At 40.2% G+C, this 24382-nt stretch overlaps 1 protein-coding gene across 1 annotated transcript in view; it reads right to left on the bottom strand.

Annotated features, from left to right (window-relative positions):
- Positions 1-466: 466 nt before the first annotated feature.
- The window catches only part of LAPTM4B (lysosomal protein transmembrane 4 beta), a 57552-nt gene continuing 33636 nt past the window's right edge, over positions 467-24382 (bottom strand). Inside the window, exons 5-7 of the mRNA XM_058832899.1 lie at positions 24267-24365; positions 19575-19670; positions 467-2504 (exon numbers count right to left, since the gene is read on the bottom strand). Of these exons, the coding sequence (XP_058688882.1) occupies positions 2430-2504; positions 19575-19670; positions 24267-24365 (270 nt within the window). The 3' untranslated portion in view covers positions 467-2429. The remainder of the gene's footprint in view (positions 2505-19574; positions 19671-24266; positions 24366-24382) is intronic.

Below are 24382 nucleotides of genomic sequence, written 5' to 3'. Positions count from 1 at the left end.
ACTCAAAATGGACCAAATCCAAGAGCAGTTCTGGCAGGACACATTGTACTCACATTTATGCACGCATGGGGTGTGTGAAGAAGTCTTGATTCTTCGGTGGGACAAGCTAAAGAAATTTCATGTGAACTAGCAAGTTATCCCTATTATGGCGTGGAGAAAAAGAAGCCCCAGTTTTCAGTGTAGCTCAGTTTAGCCCTGTTCTGTATTACACACATCATCAGATGTGACAAAATGCCTGCAGTTTTGGACAATGAACTAAAACCTTGAATTATCTTTTGGTCTTATGCAATAAATCATAGCATTTACTGTCCTTTCCTCTACTTATACAGTATGATGAATTGTCTGGTGAGTGGAATAAAAAATTATATTTTAGTCCTCTACAGAGAAAATTTTACTACGACAGACTGATTGGACAGGAATTTGTGTATGTTTGTGCTTGGAAGACCATAAACAATTATTTCCACAGTCTTGAGGAAACAATCCCTTTTATTGTAGAGAAGTTTGTATACACAGATGTGACGTATTTACAAGCAGCTTTTCTCAAACAGATGACTGCTTAACATCCTTCACAAATCTGTCAAGAACGAAAGAAAATGAAGCTCAGAAGCCCAGCCGGCCAGCACAACCCCTAAATTCAGAGTAATTCCCAAAGATATCTGTAATGAGAGTAGATGGCATTATTCAGAAGGAAAAAAATAGGACCATGACAATGATCAGTGGATGGATGTCAGGATTGATTCATTCAAATGCATTGCTTATATCTCAGAGTAGATAAACCATGAACTAAAATTCCAGCAAGCAGATGGGTACCTGCCTTTTGCCAGGGGTGTGGAAGAGACAGGCAGAGAGTCTGTCCTTTCCTTCCCTGGCCTCTGCAAGAACAGCTCACAGTTGCAATCTCTGTGAAAAGAATTTGTAGGTCCTGTGTTTCCCTGGAAAGCTCTTTTCCAGAAAAAGCCAGGAAAAGTTCCACATTTCTTCAGTTGGCAGAATGGAGCAATGCACTAAGGGTGAGAACAGGTGTCCCCCCCAGGAAGGGTGTGGACTCACGTGCCAGCTCAGCCACAGGAGAGATGGCACCTTGGTGTCTTTTGGTGCCCCTCCAAACTGTGACTCAGCTCTGCACTGCCCTTCACCTGGGGTGCTGTGCAATGGCACCAGTTTAGCTTCAACCTGTTCAATCACCCCAAATGCAGAGGAGACAATGCAGAGGGGAACAAGGAGAGGTAGAGACACAATAATATTCCCTTTTCATGTTTCTTTTCAATTAAAAGTAGAAACTTCATCAAAACAGAAAGTTACATGTGCAGGAGGCACTTCTCTAGAGAAGAAATAAATACCTCACACAAGCATTCATGGATGGATGAGCCCCATGAGAAAGATTCTCAGGACAACCAGTTCAGGCATAAAAGGAATCTAACCCCCCAACATTGACGTATATGAGAAACAGACAAAACATATCTGCTGATGCTCAAGGAAATTACATGCTTAAGTTCCCCACAGGTTGAGAACATGTATCTTAGGATCTGCATAATTTAGTTTACACTCAGCAAAACATTGCTATATTTACAGGCACATTCCGATGGGAAAACATTTGTATGTTGAGTGCAAAAGACACAGCTTTGTCACCTAATCATGGGACTTTAAAGTAAGGATTTTGTGACCTCAAAATACTATTTGTGAAGTTAGTAGGGAGGAAAAAGGTGTGTAGGTGGGAAAAGAAAGTTACCAGAATTTGCTAACATTTTTTTTTTTAGCATTAGAATGGTTTCAGGCTGGGACAAAGTGAGTCCATATAGACAGGTTCTGGCTTGTTACACATAGAGTGCTTTGCCTATTCTTACTTCCCATACTTATCTTTCCCAATTAAATATGTTTCCCATTATCCAGGTTGATAAGAACAGTGCATAAGACTAATTCTTCTTCTTGCAATCATCATCATCATTCATAACACAATAACTTCAAAAATACTTGCAGAAGAGGAATGGACTGGAATGTCAATTTTTTAGACTTGGTCTGTATTCTGAAGTTGAGTGTGGGCATCTGAGAAACATATTTCTAATGCTTTGGAAGTTTTACATATAAAAAAAATTAAGTTACACTCTGAACCTGATTGAGAATGCAAAGTTCTATGTTCTCTAGCACTGTATGTCAGACATGGTGGAAAAAGCTATTCAGTGACTACTGTAACCCTAGTGCTACCCAGAATTATTCTGAAACTAGTTCACTAGTTTCTGAACCACTACTGTAGTTGCAGCAAATTATTAAAACTATCTACAGAATGAGAGTCATACAATTTAGGTTTCAATATGTCAGCAAAACAGCAAAGTGTAACCCATGGAGGTCATATCCTGGAAGTAAAATCATCAAACTATTGCTTCAATGTCTGTAAAGTAAAGCTATCCTCCCTAGGGACACAGCACTCTCATTTATGCTGACACGTAAGGTGGTGGTGGATCTTTAGCAGCTCCATTCACAGGGTCATCATAGGGTGGTAACAGGACCTGCAGGAAAGGAAAAAAGGGAATTTTTAAAAAAAGAAGTCAGATGATGAATTTTAAAGAAAACCTCTAAGGCCTTGTCCACAAGCAACCAAACAAATCCCAAAAAACCAACAAAAAAAATCCTAAACAAACAAACAAAAACAAAACCCAAAACAAATCTCAAAACGAAAAAAGAATAAATTATTAAACAGGAGCAGAATAGTTAGGAAAAGAAGTAATATTAGCTAGAAGTTTATCCTTTCCAATGTGTATACTGTTTTCATTATGAAAAAAAGCATGATTCCTTCTAATTTCTTAGTAACCCCAGTGACAGATTGATTTCATCCATTCACTGCTGGTACCTGAATTTGTTCAATCTGGCAGTGAAAATGGCTGCTTCTTCTGCAGCTCTCCTCTGTCAAGTGGGCTTGACCTTGTCTCCTGGAGGAGTGTTCAAACTGCCTGAGTGAGAAAAGTCCCAAAAACCTCTCCTGAGCCCTCCCTGGAATAGCTAATAATTATTTTGGAGTGCAGAAAAAGAAAGTAAATGGAGAACAAATTACCCAATGGCTAAATAAATCTCCAGTTTTATACTTCTGGAGTACTCAGCCATGAGAAGGAAGATCTATACTCCCAGAAGCACTTCAGTGAATACTTCAACATCTGATAGTAATTAGGAAATTAGGACAGGTTTAGTCATATATCAACCCCATTCACTGGAGTCCAGGCAGCTTTCTAGGATATGGGAGATGCAAGTTCAGGCCAGACAGGGCAGAGGAGAGATTTGAACCAAGTTTCCTACTTGTTTCGGCAAGCATGGCAGCCGTCATGCAATTTTTAATGGCACCTGCACTGACAATAGTTAAGTTTGCATGTGAAAAGGCAAAGGAGGAGTTGGTCTGTGAACCCCAGGAGGGACTGAGGATAAAATAGATATCTGAATGAAGAATGAGTGTACATTTCCTAAAATATCTCAATCACATGTAAGAACACCACTGAAGTGCACTGTCTGAGATACTTTATGCAGCTGATGATAAATTACTCATAATGGAAGTTCCAGATTTATCAGCATTGCTTCTTGGTCATTAAAGAGCAAGTAAAGCTAATCATCTAAATGTACATAGGGAATATCCTGATCTCAATACAGCCAGTGGGAGTTTTGCCATGAGAGGATTTCACCAGTTCATACAGAAGTTGATAACCTGCCTTCTGCAAAGAAACATCCATAATCATCCCTTTTGGACCTCAACCACAACATACAAAACCAGTAGGAATCATTCTGTAGATTCAAACAGACTTTGGAACAGACTTTTGTGGGATAGTTCCAAATGTGATTCACATTATAGTCGTGTGAGTTTACAAACATGCTTTGATGACCATGTGTTCAAGTACATCTGTGCACGTAGCTAAGATTACAGAATGGCTACCTTGGCATCTTCAGCCCTTAATCAGAAAAGTTTCATTACTTAGAAAAGGAAATTGTCAGAGCCATTGCTCTTCATTAATACCATATGTTTGAGCTTGTAAATGCAGTATTGTATACACTATACAATCTAAAAACCCTTGTATTTGAAAAGCATTTAATAAATTATGTCACCCTTAAAAGCTGCAAGCATCTTATGACTACTTATCTAGTGGAATTAGGACAATATTTAGAATTTCAAATAAATACTATGATAAAAATCATAAATATATTTTGCAATGTAACCCCAGTAAATCACAATGCTAAAACATGTTAACTGTGAAAATCTCTACAGATGAAATCCACCCCCTAGCACTGATCACTAATTTAATAACAGGATTTCCAGTAAAATCCTCATGTTACTGAAAAAAGCACTAGTTTCTCAGACATACTGAAATATGTTCATTAGTTTATTATGACACAATATAATTAGTAATTAAATCTGATCTACAGATGACTCTGAAAATGAATCAAGTTCCCTTTGTGAAGATTTAGCTGTCCTACTGCACTTTCATAATGCTAAGCCCCAACCTGTGATCCATTTCTTTCAGGTTCAGATTCTGTTTCATCAGGTGTGACAAGGAGTGACAGCAGAAGCAATCCAAAGAGCTGTCCATCTTCCAGCTGACAAAGATGAGCTGATAAATAATGGACAATACCTCTTCCTGTGCTCTGATCATCTTTTAAATCCATGTGTCCTAAGACTGCTGTGTTTACAATATTATTACTTCAGCATTGAGGTTGCTGTCATTTCCAGTAGGTTTCCTGGCCTGGAGCATTAATGATATGAGTGAACATCTCCATTCCCTTCACTCTTGTATGAAATGAAATCTGTCTGGCAGGAGAAAAGCCTTGTGGTGAGGCTTTTACATCCTGGGAGGTAAGCACCCTTCTTGGTTCTGCAGACCCAAACCTCATATATGGGACAATGGCCATAAGAGCCCTCAGAAGACATTTCTCACTTACCAACAGTTCAACAAGAAGGGAGAGGAAATAGGAATGCCTGTAGAAGTCTGGACAGCAAGGAGATAATGCATTGCTATGCCTCAAACACTAATGACCATTCAATTGGGCAAGTCGGAACAGAACATTGCTGCAAAGGTGGGGCTGTACAAAGGTAGGGCAGTCCCCTTCTGGAGCAAAATTTCCTGTTCTGTGGTGACCACACAACACACAGCACAAGTACAGAAGGGTCAAACAGTGGTCATATTCCTAGAGAGGACTGTGGACCACCAAGGACTCCAAACACTTTGACTGTTTTCAGGAACTCTCCATTGGAAAACTCTGCGTGCTCTGTAGTGTTGCATCAGACAAAAAGATTCCCCTCCCTGGAAGGCATTTGGGTGCTCCTCTGCTAACTGGAAGGTACATAACCTGATGAACTTTTTGTTTTGTGGGCCCTCACCCTCAATAGAACAAAACTGTAACCATTATTTCAACTACAGACATCAAAATTACAACAGTCAAATCTTGTCACTGGATCCACAAGTTAGGAATGAACTCTGCACCTACCTAATCTTCCAAACTTGCTTGCTGGTCTACTGAAAAAAGCCAGAATGTCTGCACATAGGGATCACTGAGTGCCCAAAAATGGGTGTCCTTCATAATTTTTATAGTAACTTGTGAGTGACAATGTCAAACACTCTGCAAACATTAATCCCACAGCATTCAGACAATTAACATACATTTTTCCCAATTCACAATACAGAAACAAAGAAATGCAAAAATGTAATGCCTGGGAAGCAAAATGCATCAGTTGTCTGAGTGGAGATTCTGCCTTGGGGTACCATGTACCTAAAATATGCACATATTTTTTGTGTTTTGTCAATTAATTTAGATTGTATCTATTCTAATTAGATTACTAGATAAGACTGACTAGTGAGTTTCTATTTTTCCAGCTTCTGCATTCACCCTTTGGCTTGGTGACTGGCTTCCATTTTATATCTCTGGAGAGCATAATGTACTCCCTGAATATCTATGTTGGTCTATGCTCAAGGCACTTATCTGCTTCCATTAGCTATGCTGAAATTTAAGATTAACACAAGAAACTACTCCAGAAAACTACTGTGATCCAGATTTTCATCTCAGCTACTTTGGTATAAATTCAGTGATTAAAATTTTAATGAAATTATCTTTTCATGTAATATGTTGGTCATTTTAACAGTTAGCAGTTAAAAGCTGAAATAATTCAGGTTTTATCATAGTTCTCCCTTTTGCCAAAATAGATTTAATTGAGGAAAGATGGGAAAAATATTAAGGGAAAATAAGGGCCTGAAACTCTGTTTTTGTAAAAAATATTCTCTTACAGAGGCAAAATTGCAGGATTTGTAATTAGAATTGGCTGAAGAATTATTCAAACTGTCATGGAAGCTGAAGAATGACTATTCAGACTTAGAACTGACAGATGATTAAGTAACAGTAACAAAACCACATTGACAGAAAGTAAAAGTTAAATTATTTTTAAGGGCATTTTTTATGAATGATGTGAAGCACTTGGTGTCCCAGCTGGTGCTACGCATTCACCAAACTTCCATTTGTTGTCCATTAAATTTATTCACCTTAACCTTTGTTTAATATTCTGTGCATATTTTATTTCATTTAACTCAAACACTGCTGGTCAAAGGTAGTAATTTTGAATTCTGCTCCTTCTACACTCATTATTTTTTATGACTATCTTGTTCATGTTAGGGAATGAAAGATCAGGATATTTAAATATTGAAACAAAAAAATGTGTGGGAAGTAAGCCTGTAAAGTCATCACTGATAGAACTGTTCAAACAAAAAATGTTGCCAGTAAAAAGGTGACCCTAAACTTTAAAAACGCTTAGCAAACGTGCTTTAGCCTTCTAGTGTAAATATTTTCTTGTGAAACTTCTGAACCTTTTTAGCAGCCTCCCCAGTTCATACCCCACATACTTTGAATATTCCTATAGAAATCCATATGCCTTAGGATTTATCCAGTGACTTTTCCAAAAACAATTTAATTGCAGCAGAAAGGAGGCATGTGGCCATTTTGGTTCTTTTCCATGAAAGTATAAAAATATCACAAAAAAAATGGGGAAGGGGAAGGGGAAGGGGTTGGGGAAGGGGAGGGGGAAGGGGAGCTTTGGCTTTGTAGCCCTATGCTCAGGTGGGACAGAGAGTGCTGAGTGCAGGGCTTTGTTCCCAATAGCATGTAAGCATTTTGTGATAAGCAGTCTTGTATAATATGCAGAAGTAATCCATAACTGACCCATAAGAAATCCTGTTCCTGACTTAGCTGGTGTCATCTGAGTGGTTTGGTTAATTGTATTACATAAGCATCTCTATTATAAAGCACATGATACAGTATGACCTTCTCTGAAAGAAATAATTGCCAAACAAGTTTGCCAATGGCTATAACATATTCAGTTAATATAAGCAAATGTCATTTCATATTTTTTACATCCTGGTTAATCTGGTTTTGAAGAATAAGTCTTTTAAGGCATTGCTTAGAAATCTATCTGAGAAGAAACAGAGGTAAATACTTGTATATTCAAACAGTTTGTAGCTAATCTTGTCCCAACAGCATTTTGTCTGTTTCTTTGTTTCCCTGCTTTTGGGGGCATATTGCATTATTTCAATAATCATTCCATATATTTGCAGCTGATTTCACATTTACTTAAACTTCCAGGAGAAAATTTTCTTTCTTCAGCACATGTACAAGTTTTTTCATATTGCTGCAGTGATTCCTGTTTGAAATCAAGCTCTGAGATCTCCTCTCTCTAAAGAAGAAAATGTGCTCGGTTCCCTATGAGTAAAGTAACATTTTTATCAAATGATTATTTCTGCATTCTCACCCAAACCTCACTGAAATCAACAGAAATCTTTCTGTCTCCAGAGAGCTTTGGATTGCTTTTTCCAACAGCAATTTGTATTCTCCATTGGACAGAATGGTACAGTTGCCACACAACAGCTTTGAGTTTGAACAGAATTCTGTTTGGCTGCTGTATGAAACATTTGGGAGTTCCCATGACAAAAATCCTTTTTGAAGTCTTGTTAGAAACAAACACAACCCTAATATACTTTTATCCAACACCTTCTTGAACTTTAATATCAAAAAAAGCTATTGATTAAAAAGGTCTATGGTAAGTATTGATGGTTATAGTGAGCGTTCGTGATGTTTTCTCAAACTTCAACTTTTCAGTAAAAACACCTTTGCTTTATGCTGAAGGACTTCAGGTTACATCACACAGGTGACAGGGACAGGTGACAATAAATAGTTGTGTGGAATTAGGGTCATTAGTACTGCAATTTAATCCTGGTCCTGTTGCTATCATTTGGACTTTTCCTTAGAAGAATCTCACATTTGTAAAACAGGCGTATTTGAAACATTGAGACAGACTCAAAATTCTCTTGGATGTCACTTGCATATGACTATATGAGACAGGTGCTAAATTGTGAAAATATTTACAAACTAAATATGTATTTGCAGAAATTTCAGTCTATGCCTGGAAATGTTTATCCCAAGCTCACCACAGTTCTGTATGTACTGCACATAATTTTTCTGCAGAAGTGACCTTTACATTTTAGACACCCAAAACCTTAGGGGAGGCTAATGTGAATATGTGGGGAGGAAAAGAAGAGAGGGGAAAAGGAGCCCTTTGTTCCACACAGGTCAAATACAAAGTGTCAGTGGGCTCAAGCTGTATTCCCTGTTTATTAAAACTAGGAGAGTAACCACAAGGTGAATAGTGTTAGATGGGAAGAATATGCCAGAGTCAGTGTTGAATACTGAGCTGAAATGCAACCACTGCACACTGTTCCTAATGCAGGGTATGCTCTGTCCTCAATACAGCACAAGACTGGTCCATCAGGATCAGAGACAACTGAACTGAAAGAAGAGGTTTTAAGCAGCACATACCTAATTACACCAGTCCTCTGCTCTGGGTTCATTTCATCTCAGTGATTCCAGCCACGACCAACAACCAACTTGCACCAATTGTGTGCTTTGGAGAGGGTTTAATGGTATGCAATCACATTTACTAATTTCATGTTTACTTCCCTGTCGTCCTGTCATTCACCCAGCCAAGAGGAGTGGAATTTCCTCCCACAGCTGTGGTGCTTTGAGGAGCCATTAACTGCAACCTAAAGCATGTTCAGCTGCAGTGAAGCAGCAGCCAGCTCACAAACAGCTCTAGAGGGAAGGCTGCCATCGAGACCACCTGTCCCACTCAAGATAGTCCCAAATGTACTGTTGGGTTCTTGACTACACAGATGTTATGAAGATCACCTGGGGAAAACAGAAGATGTCTGTGTGCATACACAGCTTTAGCCAGCTGATTACTTCACTCTGTAGGCAGGGAAAGGCTTAGAATGATTCTCTCTTTGCAATGTTTCCCTGTCAGGTTTGACAATGTGGGGTTTTTTCTGAGCAGTCTGAAACTACAGAGGAAAATGTGAAATTAGGTGTATTTTTTTCTGTAAAATTTCTGAAATCCACAAAGTGCCAGCTATTTCCTTTATTACTTGGTGTGACAATGAGCTCTGGACTATATGTAAATATCACTGATTATTTTATCAATTTTGTATTTTATTTGAAAGCAAATAAGCCTATTAATGTGGCACTTGTTTTATTTCCTGTACAAAATTTACTAGAAGCTACTAAATATACTGATTTTATTGAGGCTGACCTTCAAAAGTTTTTAACGTTTCTCTGTGTAGGGAGAAAAGAAGTAGCATTTATCAAGAGTATCTGAAGAAATATGTTTTTTTCTATAATGAGTTTCCAACAGTTCATAGAATCATAGAATATCCTGAGTTGGAAGGGACGCATAAGGATCCTTGAAGCCCAGCTCCTGGCCCTGCACAGGACCATTCCCAAGAGTCACACCATGTGTTTTAGAGCATTGTCCAAATTCTTCTTGAGCTCTGTCAGGCTGATGCTGTGATCACATCCCAGGGGAGCCCATTCCAGTGCTCAGCCACCCTCTGGGTGAAGAACCTTTTCCTGATATCCAACCTAAACCTCCCCTGACACAATTTCAGGCCATTCCCACTGGTCACCAGAGAGAAGGGATTGCCACTACAATGTCTGTCACTACATTTCCCCTTGTGAGCAAGCTGTAAACCACTGTGAGCTCTCCCCTCAGTCTTCTCTCCTCCAGGCTGAACAGAGCAAGTGACCTCAGCCATTTCTCATATGGCTTCCCCTCCAGACCCTTCACCCTGCTTGTGCCCCTCCTTTGGACACTCTAATAGCTTTATATCTTTCTTATATTTTGATGCCCAAAACTGCACACAGCACTTACCAGGGGGAGAAACAAGAAGTATTAAAGCTAAATCCACTGAGAATTCAGTGGATTAATTTTATTAATCCCTTAACATGAATTCACATTTTACATAGACTGTATGAAAAGGCTGACAGCCTTTAGGAGAAGAGAGAGCCTTTTTTCCAGTAGTAAAGAGGAAAAATAATAATTCTGTGGTGAAATGCAGTCAGATGTTGCATTCAAGACAAGAACTGGAGGCAGAGTTAAGGGACTATCTTTCATAATGCTGAAGTTAAGAACTTGCATGTAGGAACAGCTCTCCTGGATAAGTTAAAAGGTCCATCCAGACCACAGTAATAAATAGTGGATGATAAAGAAACAGAAGTGCAAGACAGAATAATGAAAAGTAATTTAGAAAGAGCAGTGTAAGCATATATAGTTACAACTTGCCCAGAATATTCTCTAAACTGTCAGAAATTTGATTGTCAAAGACTTGCTGGGCTACTGGTCATTAAAGGATTTTTTCTTCCACTGATTTTTCTAGGCTGTATTTAAATCCATGCTGGTGTCTAGCACAGCAATATTCCCTGGCAAGCAGTCCCACAGTTCATCTAGGTGTTCCATGAAGAAATATCTTTTGTTTACTATGAAACCTGCCAGCAGCTTTTTCACTGAGTATCCTCTAGCTCTTTTCTAAGTCAGTGAGCACCTCCTCTGCCATGCATGACTTTAAAGACTTCTATTAGGTTCTTTCTTGTTCTGCCCTCTTTCATCTCACTAAAGATCCTCACTCCTCTGCAGTGCAGTCCCCACTTTGTTCGTACTAAGAAACCCACTTGACAGTTTTGGGTCCAGGCTGAAGAGAGCTCCAAGAACAGGTGTGTGAAAGGTGCTGGAGCTGATCTACATTCATGCTCAGGAAAGTGGCAGGCACTTTCACCTACCAGACCTGGGTCAGATGATCTTCCAGAGATCAACTGCCCTTTAGAAGCAATTCTTGTATGTACAAGCTCATAAATACCTGCTTCAAAGGTGCTTATTTACAATGCAAACGGGTGCTTTGGTCAAATGAGTCCAGTCAAAGAAAATGTTTCTGAGAAGTAACAGAGCAATGTCTAAAAAAAATGTTCCCATCTTTTTCTTCCTCCCTGTCCCCAGATAAAAAGAGCCCAGGGTATAGGGCCAAAACCAAAGCTTCATATCTGAGTCAAATCTTATTTAATATTAAATGAGAAAAGTTTGATTTTACTTCATACACAGATGCTGTCATGGCTTCATTTGGATGTTTTTGCTTGAAAAATCTGTCCAAAGTGTGCTAGTTAATTACTATTTAAGGATTTCATTATATGTTGCCTTTCAATAAATCCCAAGAAATCTTTCTCTCAACGTGGACAGGAAGTATTTTCATGTTTATATGTATGCATTTCCTTTAGAAACCACACTAGAACGATTACAGATGGAGTAACTAGAAGCAGAATAGCTCAGAGATAATTTATAATGCCATTTAGCAAAGAAGTAGGATTCAATGCTCCAAAATCATCTGTGCAAAGTTAGAGCTGGTATGGCTTGTTTTCCTTTGGCAAAACTGTTTGTTTATTCCAAGCCACCAGTTCTCCAAGACACTATTTAGGAAACTACATGAGTTTATGAAATTCTGTAATGAAGCAGCACAATGTTTTCAGCTCTCCAGATAGATGAATAAATGTATATATTTCTAGGATACAACAATATTTAGGGACAGATTGTGATTACCCTTGTGTGAGAAGAAAATGCAATTGAGGAAGCTATGGTCTTGTTTCATCATGTGCAGCCTCATAAAAGTCATCCAGAATAATGGTGTAATTACTCTCTCTATTCAGAGGCATGGAGCAACAGCCCTCTTCAGGTCACAGACATCTTTCCTACACATTGGTAAGCCTCATACTGCTGCATCTCTGTCTCTGCATCCTGATTTTGTACAGGCAGAACAGCATTATTTTTTCAAATTTTCCTTATTTATTTTTCAAAATTAGCATTTTCTGGATGCTTTCTCAGGGTATATTCGTCTATAAGTCATCAGTACTGAAGTCATTGAAGCATACTTTTACTCTGTGTAACAATTGGTTGATGTCTTGAGTGCAGAAAACTGAGAGAGCACTACTCTTTCAGTGGACTTTTTAATTACTAAACTACATCTCTTTCTAACCTTATCTTTTACAATTACATTGTGTATTCCACTCAAGTGTTAACAAGACAGAAAGCTGGGTATAGCTCACATGGGACACCCAAATTGTTTAACAGGACTGATTATCTCCCAGGAGTGTGGTTATCACAGCCATGCTTACAGTACAGATGCTGCTGGAACGGCTTCTGTCTGTATAAAAAAATCTATTACTGTTAGTAAATCACAACTGTAAAGCACCTGTCAGCCAGAAACTTCACCAAACTTGTGCATATCTTCTAAATTTGGTAGATGAATACCCACTCAACCTTGCTCTTTAAGAAGTTCAGTGTCTGTCCCAGAGCTAATTTAAAGCAGACCTTGCTTTCCTCACTGCTCATAAGACAGAGGACCAAACCCACAAATGATGTGCAGCTTGGAACAGACCACAGTGGACAGTCCCGTGTCCAAAAAGAGTCCCAGGGGATGCTTGGGAAGAGCACAATTGCTCTGAGGGAGCCACTAAAAGTGAAACGAAATGAGACTTAAAGTCCATAAATTAACTGAAACCATTAAAACCACAGAAAGATAGGCCTCTTGAGCACTGCCAAATTCGGGTGCTCCTCCCTGGTAGGGAGCCAAGGTGGCCTCCAGGGGATGTCTGAGAGAGCACAGCCACCTGCTGAGCCACCAGCTGTCACTGCTCCCCTGGGCAGCTGATGCTTCCTCAGCATCTGCATGGCCTGTGGGGCTGGGAAAGAGAGAGGCTTTGTCAGAGAGGCTTGGGGAGGGAGGGACTGGGATGTGTGAGGAGTTCCTCCTCTGCCTGAGGAAGGCCAGGGCAGTGCTGCACTGTGCAGGAGGATGTGATGAGGTGACAGCAGATGAGGTAGTGCTGGAGCTGCAGTGGGACCACCCCTGGGGGAGCAGCTCTGCAGCAGGGCAGGGCTCCTGCGCAGCCCAACTCTACGGCTATAAAGCCCCAGCATGGCTCATTGCTGCTGGGATTCTGCCTCTCACACCCTGCTGCAACTCCCTGCTTGAGCAACACCTGCCCGAGCGAATTCTCACCTCCTCCATCCACGGCAGCACAGTACAGCTGTGACTTGAGCCTGACCTGGAAAATTCACACAGCTCAGCTTAACACCCATACATCCTTGGCAGCAGGGATTTAAGTTGTCATTGATTTTCACTGCATTGATATGTATCCTTGGAATTATACTGAAGACTTTGACTTGTGTTCTGAAGCCCAGAAAGCAGCAGCTGTCAGATGGTAGTGAATCAATCCCATTAGGATAAAAATCATTAAAGAAATAAAAACACTGCAAATTTATAAACACTGGGGTTATTTTCTACATTGCAACATACCAAATTAGTGAACCCGAAAAGATTTGGAAGATTTAAATTACACATCCCCATTTCATGTCTTCTTTTCAATCTAATTATGAACACTGAGAACAGATTTGTCTATTTTATCATAAATCGCTTACAAATTGCCACATATTAGTTCCAAATTCCAATATATCAACTGCAAATAAATACAGATTAACAATCTACTTAGGAAAATAGATAAACATGTATATTTTCATCTTGTAATTTAGCTCACAGGTAAATTTGTGATTGTCATGACAAATGAAAGTGCTTTAGAAATCTTATTTTTAAACTTCAGCAGGTATTTGCCCCAAACTGACATTGTTAATAGTCCATTCCAAACATTACAGCTGACTTCTGACAGCAGCTACCTAATAATAGGTGAGACCCATAACAAAAAGTGCAATTAGCCTATAGCACTAAGCAACAGAACAAACAGGCTTCATGAAGTAATTCAGACCACAGGGAATGCTGGAAGTGCTGAAAGTGGAAGCAAGAGCTGAGTATAGATGATAAGATGGAAAGTTAAACAGAAATATAAATAAATAAGAAGGAACAATCTCTTCACTAAGATTAAAGGGCAGCTGACAAGGCAGGGAACTTCACTGCAAGTAGAATATGAAATGCTGGAGCAGTTGAATAGCTGTTTCTTGGCAGATGCAGACTGTCATGATACTTTTCTGCAACTCAGAACCAAACAGTAGAGGAAAAACTGCACATGTGGCACATGCATACTACCAAGATGTGAATGGTTGCATCCATGTGGATCTTGAGCCCTTTGAAGATTCTCTCATTAAAGAAATTGCTTTTATTGTTATGTTTACAAAGTGCAATTCTGAAGAAAGACAGCTCCACGCATTTAAACCACATTTCTAGGTCACATGGACTATTGCATTTGATTGCTAATGAACCATCCCCTTTACTTACTGCTCTGGGTAGTTCTACTTATATCCTTTCTTTCTTGTCCCTGATTCTTCTTCCTCTTTTCTGTGTCCTGCTTTACGGGCTTTTCCTCTTGCAGGTTTTATCGGACAGTTTCCAAAAAGGAAGGTCAGGGGTCCTCTACCTGGACTCTACTGGAGGCCCTGAAAGGACTCAGAGAGTGAGTCATGTCAGGGATATTCATCTGTGGTGTCAGCTCATTGTAAAATATTTCCCTGGTTACTATTCACTGCAAAAGGACATTTGTGATCTAGTGCATACAAACTGCCACACAAGACCAGCTACCTGGTGAGCACGGTAGAATTTTTATGGAAAACATCTTTAAAGCATTATTTTTCTCTGAGCTGTCTTCTACTCTGACACATAGCATCCCAAATCTGGCTCAGCAGTTGGAAACCACAGGTTCCAAAGCACCTACCAGAAATAAGAGTTCTTGCTATGGTTTAGCTGTGTCTGGGATCCATCTCAAGCTTCAGTCTCTTTAACTGGCATGAGTCTAAGGATCCTTCTCTCTGTCCATAGCCAAATTAATCACCAAATTAATAACACAATAATACAAAGAATGGCTCTTCCAAAATTCTACCAAAGAATATTCTTCCTCTGCTCAGAGAAATCATCCAGCAGGAATGAAAGATCTAACTCTGCACTTCTCAAATGGGTCTCCTATTGCTCTGAGACAGGGAAAGCAAACAAAAGTGTTGACCAATTAATTACAGGCCACTTAGCTGAGGTCATGTCCACAGAGGGAATATATCTGCATTTAAAATTAAAAAGTAACTTATTAACCATTGTGAATAAGTGTATGTAAGATAAAATCTATTGAAGCGATTTTATAAAGCACATAAAGATCTAAATCCCACTTTGAAGAGAGATTTACGGCTTTACATTTTATCCCCACTGGCAGCATGACCGGAGATGAAACTTCCATTGATTGGCTTCAGTGAGAGTTAAAAATAAACAGACTGAAATCCTCTGGCTGTCCAAGAGTATGATAGAGTTGCTACTGCTCCAGCGGACAAATGTCTAATTTTGGGTTATCTTTTGCACCTGTACACTGACAATTTTTCCAAATTGGATGAACATTTCCATGGTACTACTGTGACAGTTAAAATTTGTGTGGAAATTTAACCTTCATCCATGGTGCATTTGAGAAGCTGGCAGGGAAAAGCAATCCCAAACTGGGAAAATGGAAAGAACAATCCTCGGTTTACTATGGATTGGGTAAGTGGGACAAGCAATCCTCAGATTACTGCAGGGGAGCCACCTTACTGCCATGCCAAAACCTCCTACAGACACCTCCAGAAACTGAGGGGAAAAACACTTAGGAGGAGGGAGATCCAGATTCACAAGAGACTCTGCTGTGTCTAATGTACACAGCTGGATTCTCAGGTCCTCAGGAGCATGAGAGTGTCACATCTTCCCCTGCCTGGGGTCCAGGCTTTTCCCCTGCCCAGCATCAGCTGGTCCCCCCATGTCATAACACAGTCTGTTGATGGAGCCAAGCCAGGCATATTCATGTGGTGTCAAATTTTGATCAAAGGTCACAGAAGGAGGATCTCTCACCTAATGGGCAGCAGGAATATCCCATTCACAGCCTGCAGTGGGAGGAGGCATGTTTGTTCCAGATGGCACACTTGCAAAAAGGATGGCTTAAACCACTTACACTGAGTGACAAAAATCAGATTATCTGGTAGCTGATAAAAGGTTAGTTACAGATCAGATCCATGAGCATTATTTATAAGAACCAGTTTGACCAGGGGAGCTGGAAATTTCTGTGCTGAGAACAGAGCAAATGGGTAGCATGAAGAAATTCAGACTACAGGCTGCATTTTAATTAAAAATCCTTCTACAAACAAGGAAGCATCCAGCTCTGGGAGCCTCATCATAAGTAGGACATGGACCTGTTGGGAGCCAGTCCAGAGGAGGCCCACAAAAATGGAGTAAAGGAGGCTCCAAGGAAACCTCATAGCACCTTCCAGGATCTAAAAGGGGTCTATGAGAAAGCTGGACTGGGACTTTTCATGAGAGCATGTAGTGATAGGACAGGGGGGAATGGCTTTAAACTGAGAGTAGGTGTAAATTAGACATTAGGAAGAAATTCTTTATTGTGAGGGCGGTGAAACACTGGAGCATGTTGCCCATAGAAGCTGTGAATGGCCCATTCCCAGAAGTGTTCCAGGCCAGGTTGGATGAGACTTCGAGCAGCCTGGTGTAGTGGAAGGTGCCCCTGCCCATGGCAGAGGGGTTGGAAGTAACTAATCTTGAAGATCCCTTCTAACCCAAACCATTCTGTGACTCTATGATTCCATAATACTTAATTTTTTTACTCTAGACTGTAGCAATTATACCTCAGTATATATTATTACTATTATTATTATCATCATTATTATCATCATTATTATAGATATATTATATATTATTATCATAGTCTCATATTTAAAATAGATTTTTACTTCCATTTGTACAGATTCTTTTAGCTAATGCTGATGACAAGTACGTATCAATAAACATCCCTGAAGACCAGAACATACCCTGCAGGTATGACCTGCAGCTCTGTTGGTTTGATTCTAAAAATGACGCATTTATTTCAAAGAAGAGTGCATAGATTGACTCATATTTTTTATGAAATTTGTAGCTCATGATTTAAAGGCATATTGGTATGAGGAAGCCCTGCTGAAAAAAGTTTCCCAGCATCCATAAAAATGAAAAACTATCATTTTAGTACAAAAGTACCCTTGAATGATGGGATAATATTATACAATTCAACCGACTGTAGTGACCTATCACAGCATTTCAAAATTTTGTAAGGTTTCCTCAAGAGTTCCAAACTCTAAGAGGTCCTCATTATTTAGCCTTCAAAGCTCTGTTCTTCCATGCTTCATTTTGAAACCACTTTAAACCAACAGTGCTGTGCCAACATTTTTTTACAGTCATGTGGAGGGGAGGGGTTTGTATATGTTTCACAATGTATACATAAGAAAAAGACAATTTTCTCAAGTCTGTGATTTCAGGGGCTGAAGGGAGAGAAGAGCTATCTTCTGACTCACAGTGAAGAATGATGGGGATTTAACCCCACATACCATCACTGCTTCTGAAGCTCAGCAAAGAGCAGAAGACAGAAAGAGGCTGCTCAGGAGCACATCAGCTCCTCCATCACAACACTGAGTACACTGTGCTGGTGGGTGCCCACAGCTTTGCTCCTGACCCTTTCTGTACTCACAAACAGGAATTTTTTGAGCAATTTTTTTTTTTTTTGTTAGCTGATATATTCCCAAACAGCTCTTTCTCATTTAATGTCATCTTACTGAACTTCCTTAAAAGATGCCTCATACCTGACAAGAACAGATTCTCACCTTATTAAAATTAAAGAACTGCAAATACTGGGGAAGGAAGAAGAGTCCAATGAGAACTGGAAGAAGAGCCCTAGTTAGGAATGCACAACCTTTCTCACAACCTGCTTTTGCCTTAGATGTCTTGCAAGAGAGAGAAAAACAAAGTTAAATTAAAAGCTCAGTCCAACGTCCTCTGTGAATGGGATAAAAGGGCTCCCTTTTCTCACAGAAACATTTGGTAGTTACCAAATGCAAAAGTACCAAGAAGAGCTTTGGTAGCCAGGCATCTCTAAAAAAGTCTTTTGTTTTATGAAGGCAGCAGTGAAGCAGATAGTTTTAATGTAATTTTTAAAAAGTAAATTTAATTTCCCAGATAATCCAGCTGACACTCCCCCTGCTGAGCCTGCTGGCTCTGTGGGCTGTAGAGTTAAAAATGTTTGAAGCTGAGTTACAGCTACCTACAGGCCGAACAAAAGAGTTATCAAAATTATTTCATATAAAAATTCTGGTTTTATTCAAAGTAGGTTCCAGTAAAAAAAATAGTAATACTTCTTAGCTCTCAATAAATCCATGTTTTTATACTTAAATGTCCTGGTTGCCAGCTGTGATTGTGGTCTGTAAAACTTCTTATGTTTTCCTTAAAGCTTCAGGTATAGAGGACAAATAACTGTGCAAAAGTTACATCTTTCATGTAAAAGTAGTGACATTTTCTAAGCCCTCGTGGCTGCATGGGAGTCACTCATTCCAAAGGATTATAGCTGACAGTCTAATACTTCAGTGCATGGAGACCACCCACAATCAGGAAAACCCGAGGAAGGCAGTCCTGGGATTTTACCCAGCTGATCCAGAGGACCCAGTTTGTGCTGCTGTCATTCTGCTCTGTAAATGGTGTAAAGAGCCTTGTCATACAAGCCCGTGGGTGACCTCTGCAAATGGCTCTTTTCCAGAGACCCTGTCTTCCTGTATTCCTTCAGTGCCTTCTGCAAAAAGTGAGACATTGCTTAGCAATCATGTCCTGCACATGTGCATGTAAGCACTAAATTACTACACAGTGAACCTATGCCTTCCATTCTTTGAGGTTAAAATCTGTTTATTAATTTCTTTCATGTCGAACTTTGTTTTGTTTGGCCTCCTTACCATACAAACCACATTATGCACTGGGAAAAATAAATCACTGAAATTTGTTGCCTTTTAGCTCCTCTCTGTGAGTTTGTAAAGCACTACACCAGATATTAAGTGTCCTAAATCACAGTTTCTATAGATAAATCAAAATTTCACTGTAGGTATAGACCATGGCATCTTTGAGTCCTAATCAGTCCCTCCTCTGTCCAGATCATCACACAGATGGAGAGCTCAGAATGGGGGTCATTCCTGGGGCCACAAGATAAACCGTAGTTTATGATTAACACAGATTCTTTAACAGATAATATGCATAAAACAAAACCAGCATTTTAGCAATAGATATGATTTGCAACCATTGCACACCAGTCCCTTGAGTTTCAAGTCCAAACATCACCAACAGATGAGGACTGTCAAAGCAATTAAAGAGTCAGAAATATAAAATAAAGCCTTTAAATGCATAATATTACACAAATGTTTGCCATCACATCCTTACCGCAGTGTCGTTGGTGGTAATGTACACCAACACATCCGAGTTGTTCCTGCCATTGATGTATCGGTAACAGTTCCACACACAGCTTATCAAGTAACCCTGCAAAGAAAAGGGATTTATTATTCTGTGCAGAAAATCAACCATGGATGTTTTTCTGGTAAGATTTCCATTCTTTATAAATATGAAGATCAGCATGATAGAAGCATGGGACAGTCACTTCCCCAGCTGCAGTGACTGTGAAAATGTCTGGGCGCTCTGTGAGTAATCCAACATCATTCCTCTAATAGAATTGGGGTTCTTTAGAATGGAGAAGGCTCTGGGGAGACCTTACTGTGGTTTTCAATATATAAAGGGGGCTTATTAAATCAATGTATTCCATGTGACTGGAATGGACTGGGGTCTTGGTTTTCTTGCCTAACTAGAGAAAATTGCCAAAGTATAAGCTTTTATTGACATCTGAAGTTATTTCTGACATTTTAAACATTGTTAAAAATACTGGGTTTTTTTTCCAGTGTAAAACAAAAACCCCTGTAATAGCAGCAATAAACCTACTGCAAGATCATAAACTTCACTGCTTTTGTTCTTGGAGCTTGGGTAGTGCTGCTTCCTGTGCAACAAATAGTTGTCTCCACTTCTTTATGTGGTTAGGCAAAATGCTCACAGCCACCACCTCCTTCACAAGCAGGAGAGATTCCAGTTTGGGCAGCAGAGATGAGCAAAGTGACTGGAAGGAAGATAAGAGGCAGGAAGATGCGGAGGAGCTGGAGTCAGATCTGCAGGATGTCAGTAACACAGCTGGCAGGACTAAAGCAGTTCTCTCTGGAGCTTTCTGCTTCCCATTGTTGGAGGGCAGGGTTTTTCCTTTTGTTTTCTTTCAAACCAAGACACCCATGTAATCACACATGATGGTAATGAGGAGAACTTTGTGTTTTGATGGTGCCCAACTTATATTTTTATTTAGTAGGTCTGCACAGCAATTCTTCCACAAACCTATCACATGCAGATTATACTGCCAGCACTGAATTTACATGTGTGTCTCACTGAGTGAGTCATACTTTTGTGACTCACTTGCACTGATGGCCTTCCAAAAGCCTCTTATCCCTTTGAGCTGCTCTGTGCTTCCTCTGTCTCCAGAGCTGACACACATGAGCTGTGTTTTTCAGGATGCCACGTGATTCACTGATGGCTTGCTTGCAGATCAGGAAGTTTTTTTTCCACCAGGCCTGAGCTGGCTAAAATCTGGTAAATTTGCTTCCTCTTCTTTCACAGCACCTTACAGACTCTGGATTGACTTGCAGCTGTTGCAGACTTTGACAACACTTTTGGCCACCAAATGGGGAGAGCAAAAATCTTCTGGAGTGAGCTAAGTCCCAAGGGAAGATTAGACAGGCTCTACAGACCAAGTTGTGGGCTGTGCAAACCTACCCCAGGCTATTGAAACAAGTAAAGGCATGTACATGGAGAGCTGCATCTTTTCCAGAATTAAGTAAAATGTCATTGTTAATTTCAAGTGGTAGTAAGTAGTTCAGTAGCTTTCAGTGCTCAGATACTATAGCCTGGGAAAGGCATAAGAGCTAATGCAGAGCAGAGACTGAATATATACACTTCTGTGGGGACACAGCCTGTCTTTTTAAGAAACCCTTTACATTAACCCTACCTATTTGCAAAACTATTTCTATATTCCTTCTGTCAAAATCCAAAGTGAGGAAAGCCCTGTTTTGGATAATACAATCCTATCTGGGACAAGCTAGTAGATTTATTTTTTAATGTTCCCATTCCATGTGGTGAATGAAACACACTTAACCCCACAATGAACCTCTCCAGCTTTCTCAGCTCTGAACCCTAGCTCTAATCAGCCCCTCTTCCACATGCAAGGGCTGTTTCTCAGTGGGTGAGGTCTGTTCCTTGGATGAGGGAGGTCATCAGCCAGCACACACACCAAGGAATTGGCCCTGAGACACTGACCAACATAGGGTGGAGAGTGGCAGCAGCTCAGAGCATGTCCTTGTCCAAGTGCTTTGGACATATGCTGCTGGCCTGCAAATCATGAGTCATAGAAACTTGTTTTCCTCAACCTGTAACTTTATTTAAGCTCATTCCTAATAATTATTTTCTACCAATACTGCTGCACTGTTAAATGGGGCTCCTGATTCAGTTACCAATTCTCTTTCCTGAAAGACTTGGCTGAAGTTTCAAATAGCTGAGTTTTAAAATGTGTGGCTGGACACACAGTATATAGATACATTAATTTTTATCTCAGGAGACCAATGTTCACATTTGAAATTGGCCACAGATGAAAGGCCTGAACTCCCTCAGCCTAATCCATCCTTAGTGGATCTCCTGCCTACCACAGCTTAGACTGGTGGCAGTGACCTTTTGGGAGAGGCAGCCCCAAGCAACCACCACGAGGAAGGACAGGTGTGTAAGAAGGCTGAATGTAGAAACCGGCACCATGACTACTTCTAACCAGCTTTCAGTCTTCCCCTTTGGATGGTGGGAAATTACTTGAGACCCTAAGGATGTGAAACCCACAAAACTTTGTCACCCTGCCTCTCACTGTTGCAGTTGCAAGGCACCAGTTAAGCTGCATAACAACTGTAATGAACTGCAGACCTGTGCTCATCAGATGCTTGACCAGAAGATGGACCAGCATCTTTGTCGAAATTAGAGGTTGTTGTATTGTGCTTCTTGTAACACAGCAAGGGAAAGTCTGTGCTGATCTGGGTCACTGCAGCCCTCTGGGTAACCCCTCGCTGGCAGCAAGTGCAGGGTGAACACCACAGACCCAACAGAGCCCCCTCAGGTCAGTAGCTGCTTGCACTGAATCCCATTTGACTCCCCAGCTGCTTTGAATTTTCTGTTTACAGAGCTGGGATGGGCTTCAGTAAGTGGTGAAAATGAGATTAAGATTTCTACACAAACTGAAATTTATGTGAAGATTTCAAAGGGATGCTAATGGCAGACCAGTTTACCACATGTATTTCTCATGTTGGTGTTACAGAAAGAGAAGCAATGGGTTGCTGTGCTGGTAAAACGTGCAATTAAATCCATCTTCTCAGCACCCTAGAATGCGTATCTTGTGAGTATTAAAAGACTGTATAAGAACAACTGCTTAAAACTGAAAGAAATGCTGTAATTAGAAAGAATTAAAAATATTAAACCAAACCACTGGTCTGCAACACTTTCTATGGCACCTTACAGGGGCCAGGACATCAGCTGTTGGCTCACAGTCACACACACTGAGGTATGCAATTTTAAGCAATTGACCCCTGTTTTAGAGATGCTTCTCCCATAAGTATCCTGTCATCATCAGTGCTAGGACTTGTCCTAGGCTTTTGTGGAAGAGGTGGCAACCTCGTGGCTTTCCTGGGAGTGGGGATCAGAGCTTGGCTGTTGGGGCTGTGTTCATGGTCCCAGATGCTGCTCCATCAGCCCTGCAGGAAGGTAGCAGATGCCAGGTGATGTTTTGCAGGTCAGGGTTCCCCATGCCAGGAAGAATTCCCTTCGTCTGGGATACCAAATCTCTCAGGGTGAACACAGAGCTTCATTCTTATCCTTTCCTATCTGCTGTGAATACCAGGACATCCAGAGTGGTCTCATCTCTGGTCTCAATACCTTTTACATGTAGCTTATAGGCATATTATGGAGAACACTGTTAATACTCAGTTTGCTGAAGACCAGCCTGTCTCACTGAACCGGAACACATTTTGGCTGTCCTGCTGGCAGCTACCTCTTCCTACCTACTTTTCAGAAAGGGAAAGGCCAAGGAAGAGGTCACACTCTGAAGCTGCAGAGTACTTGGATTTATTTAGCTGCTCTACAAAATTATTTTTGAGACAGGGCACCAGAAGAAAAGTCATACTTCCAGAGGTGGTAGGCATCAAAACTGGCTAAGAAATGATACTATTTATATTTTTGGTTTTTCTATTAATTTCTTAATATTCTTAGCCATTGATTTACTTGTTTGATCAGATCTGAGCTAAGCTAATATTTTCAAAGGTCTATCCATAACAGCTACAAGACCCCTTTTATAGGTGGTCATGCTTCCTTCAGGACCCAATGCAGTGTTTGTAAAACAAGAGCGTGCTTCCTCAGTGCCCTCTACTTAGAATTTTTCACCACTGAGTTTCTCTATCATTTCTTTGTTCAGTCAGTCCATCCATGAGATTCTCCTGCAAAGATTTCTTGGCTAATTATTTTCCCTATTTTGAATGACATTGCAAAAAAATGCTGTTAGATTTCCTTCCCCTTCCCGGATCTCTTATGAAAGCACTGAACTTCATGGGTCGCAGTGTTGGAAAGACTGATAATTTATCCTTATTCCCCAGCTACAGTCAGTGAGATTACCTTTTCTCCCTATACATCTTAGGGTGGTTTTTAAAGATTTTCATTCTGAAAAAACAATAAGTCTGTAATAAGTCTGTATCTCCCTTATCTACTAGATGATCCACTGCTTCAAAGGATTCATAAGTAATGAGTTCCTCCTACAAGCATCACACTTCCCCATTGTGGACTATATGTTCTTTTGTCTATGAGATTTTTCACAATTTTTTCATGATGTCTATAACCCTGTTTCATATAGGTATCAGGCTGCTGGGGGTGTGGTTACCCAGAACTCTTCTAAAGACAGACCTCCCAGCAGGGGACATTCCACCCATGACCAGAAGTGGACTTCATACACAATAGTGCACTTACCTTAAAAGCCAAAATGATACTTATGAAAAGGAGGATAATCACAACCAGACACGTAGGGTTCACAGACATAATCTCTTCCTTGTAGGGAAAATTGCTGGGCTGCATAAGGAAAAATA

Source organism: Poecile atricapillus, chromosome 2 (genome assembly GCF_030490865.1).
Source record: "Poecile atricapillus isolate bPoeAtr1 chromosome 2, bPoeAtr1.hap1, whole genome shotgun sequence".
NCBI lineage: Eukaryota > Metazoa > Chordata > Aves > Passeriformes > Paridae > Poecile > Poecile atricapillus.
Note: the sequence above shows the minus strand (reverse complement) of the source record. Positions and strands in the feature narration are given on the sequence as shown.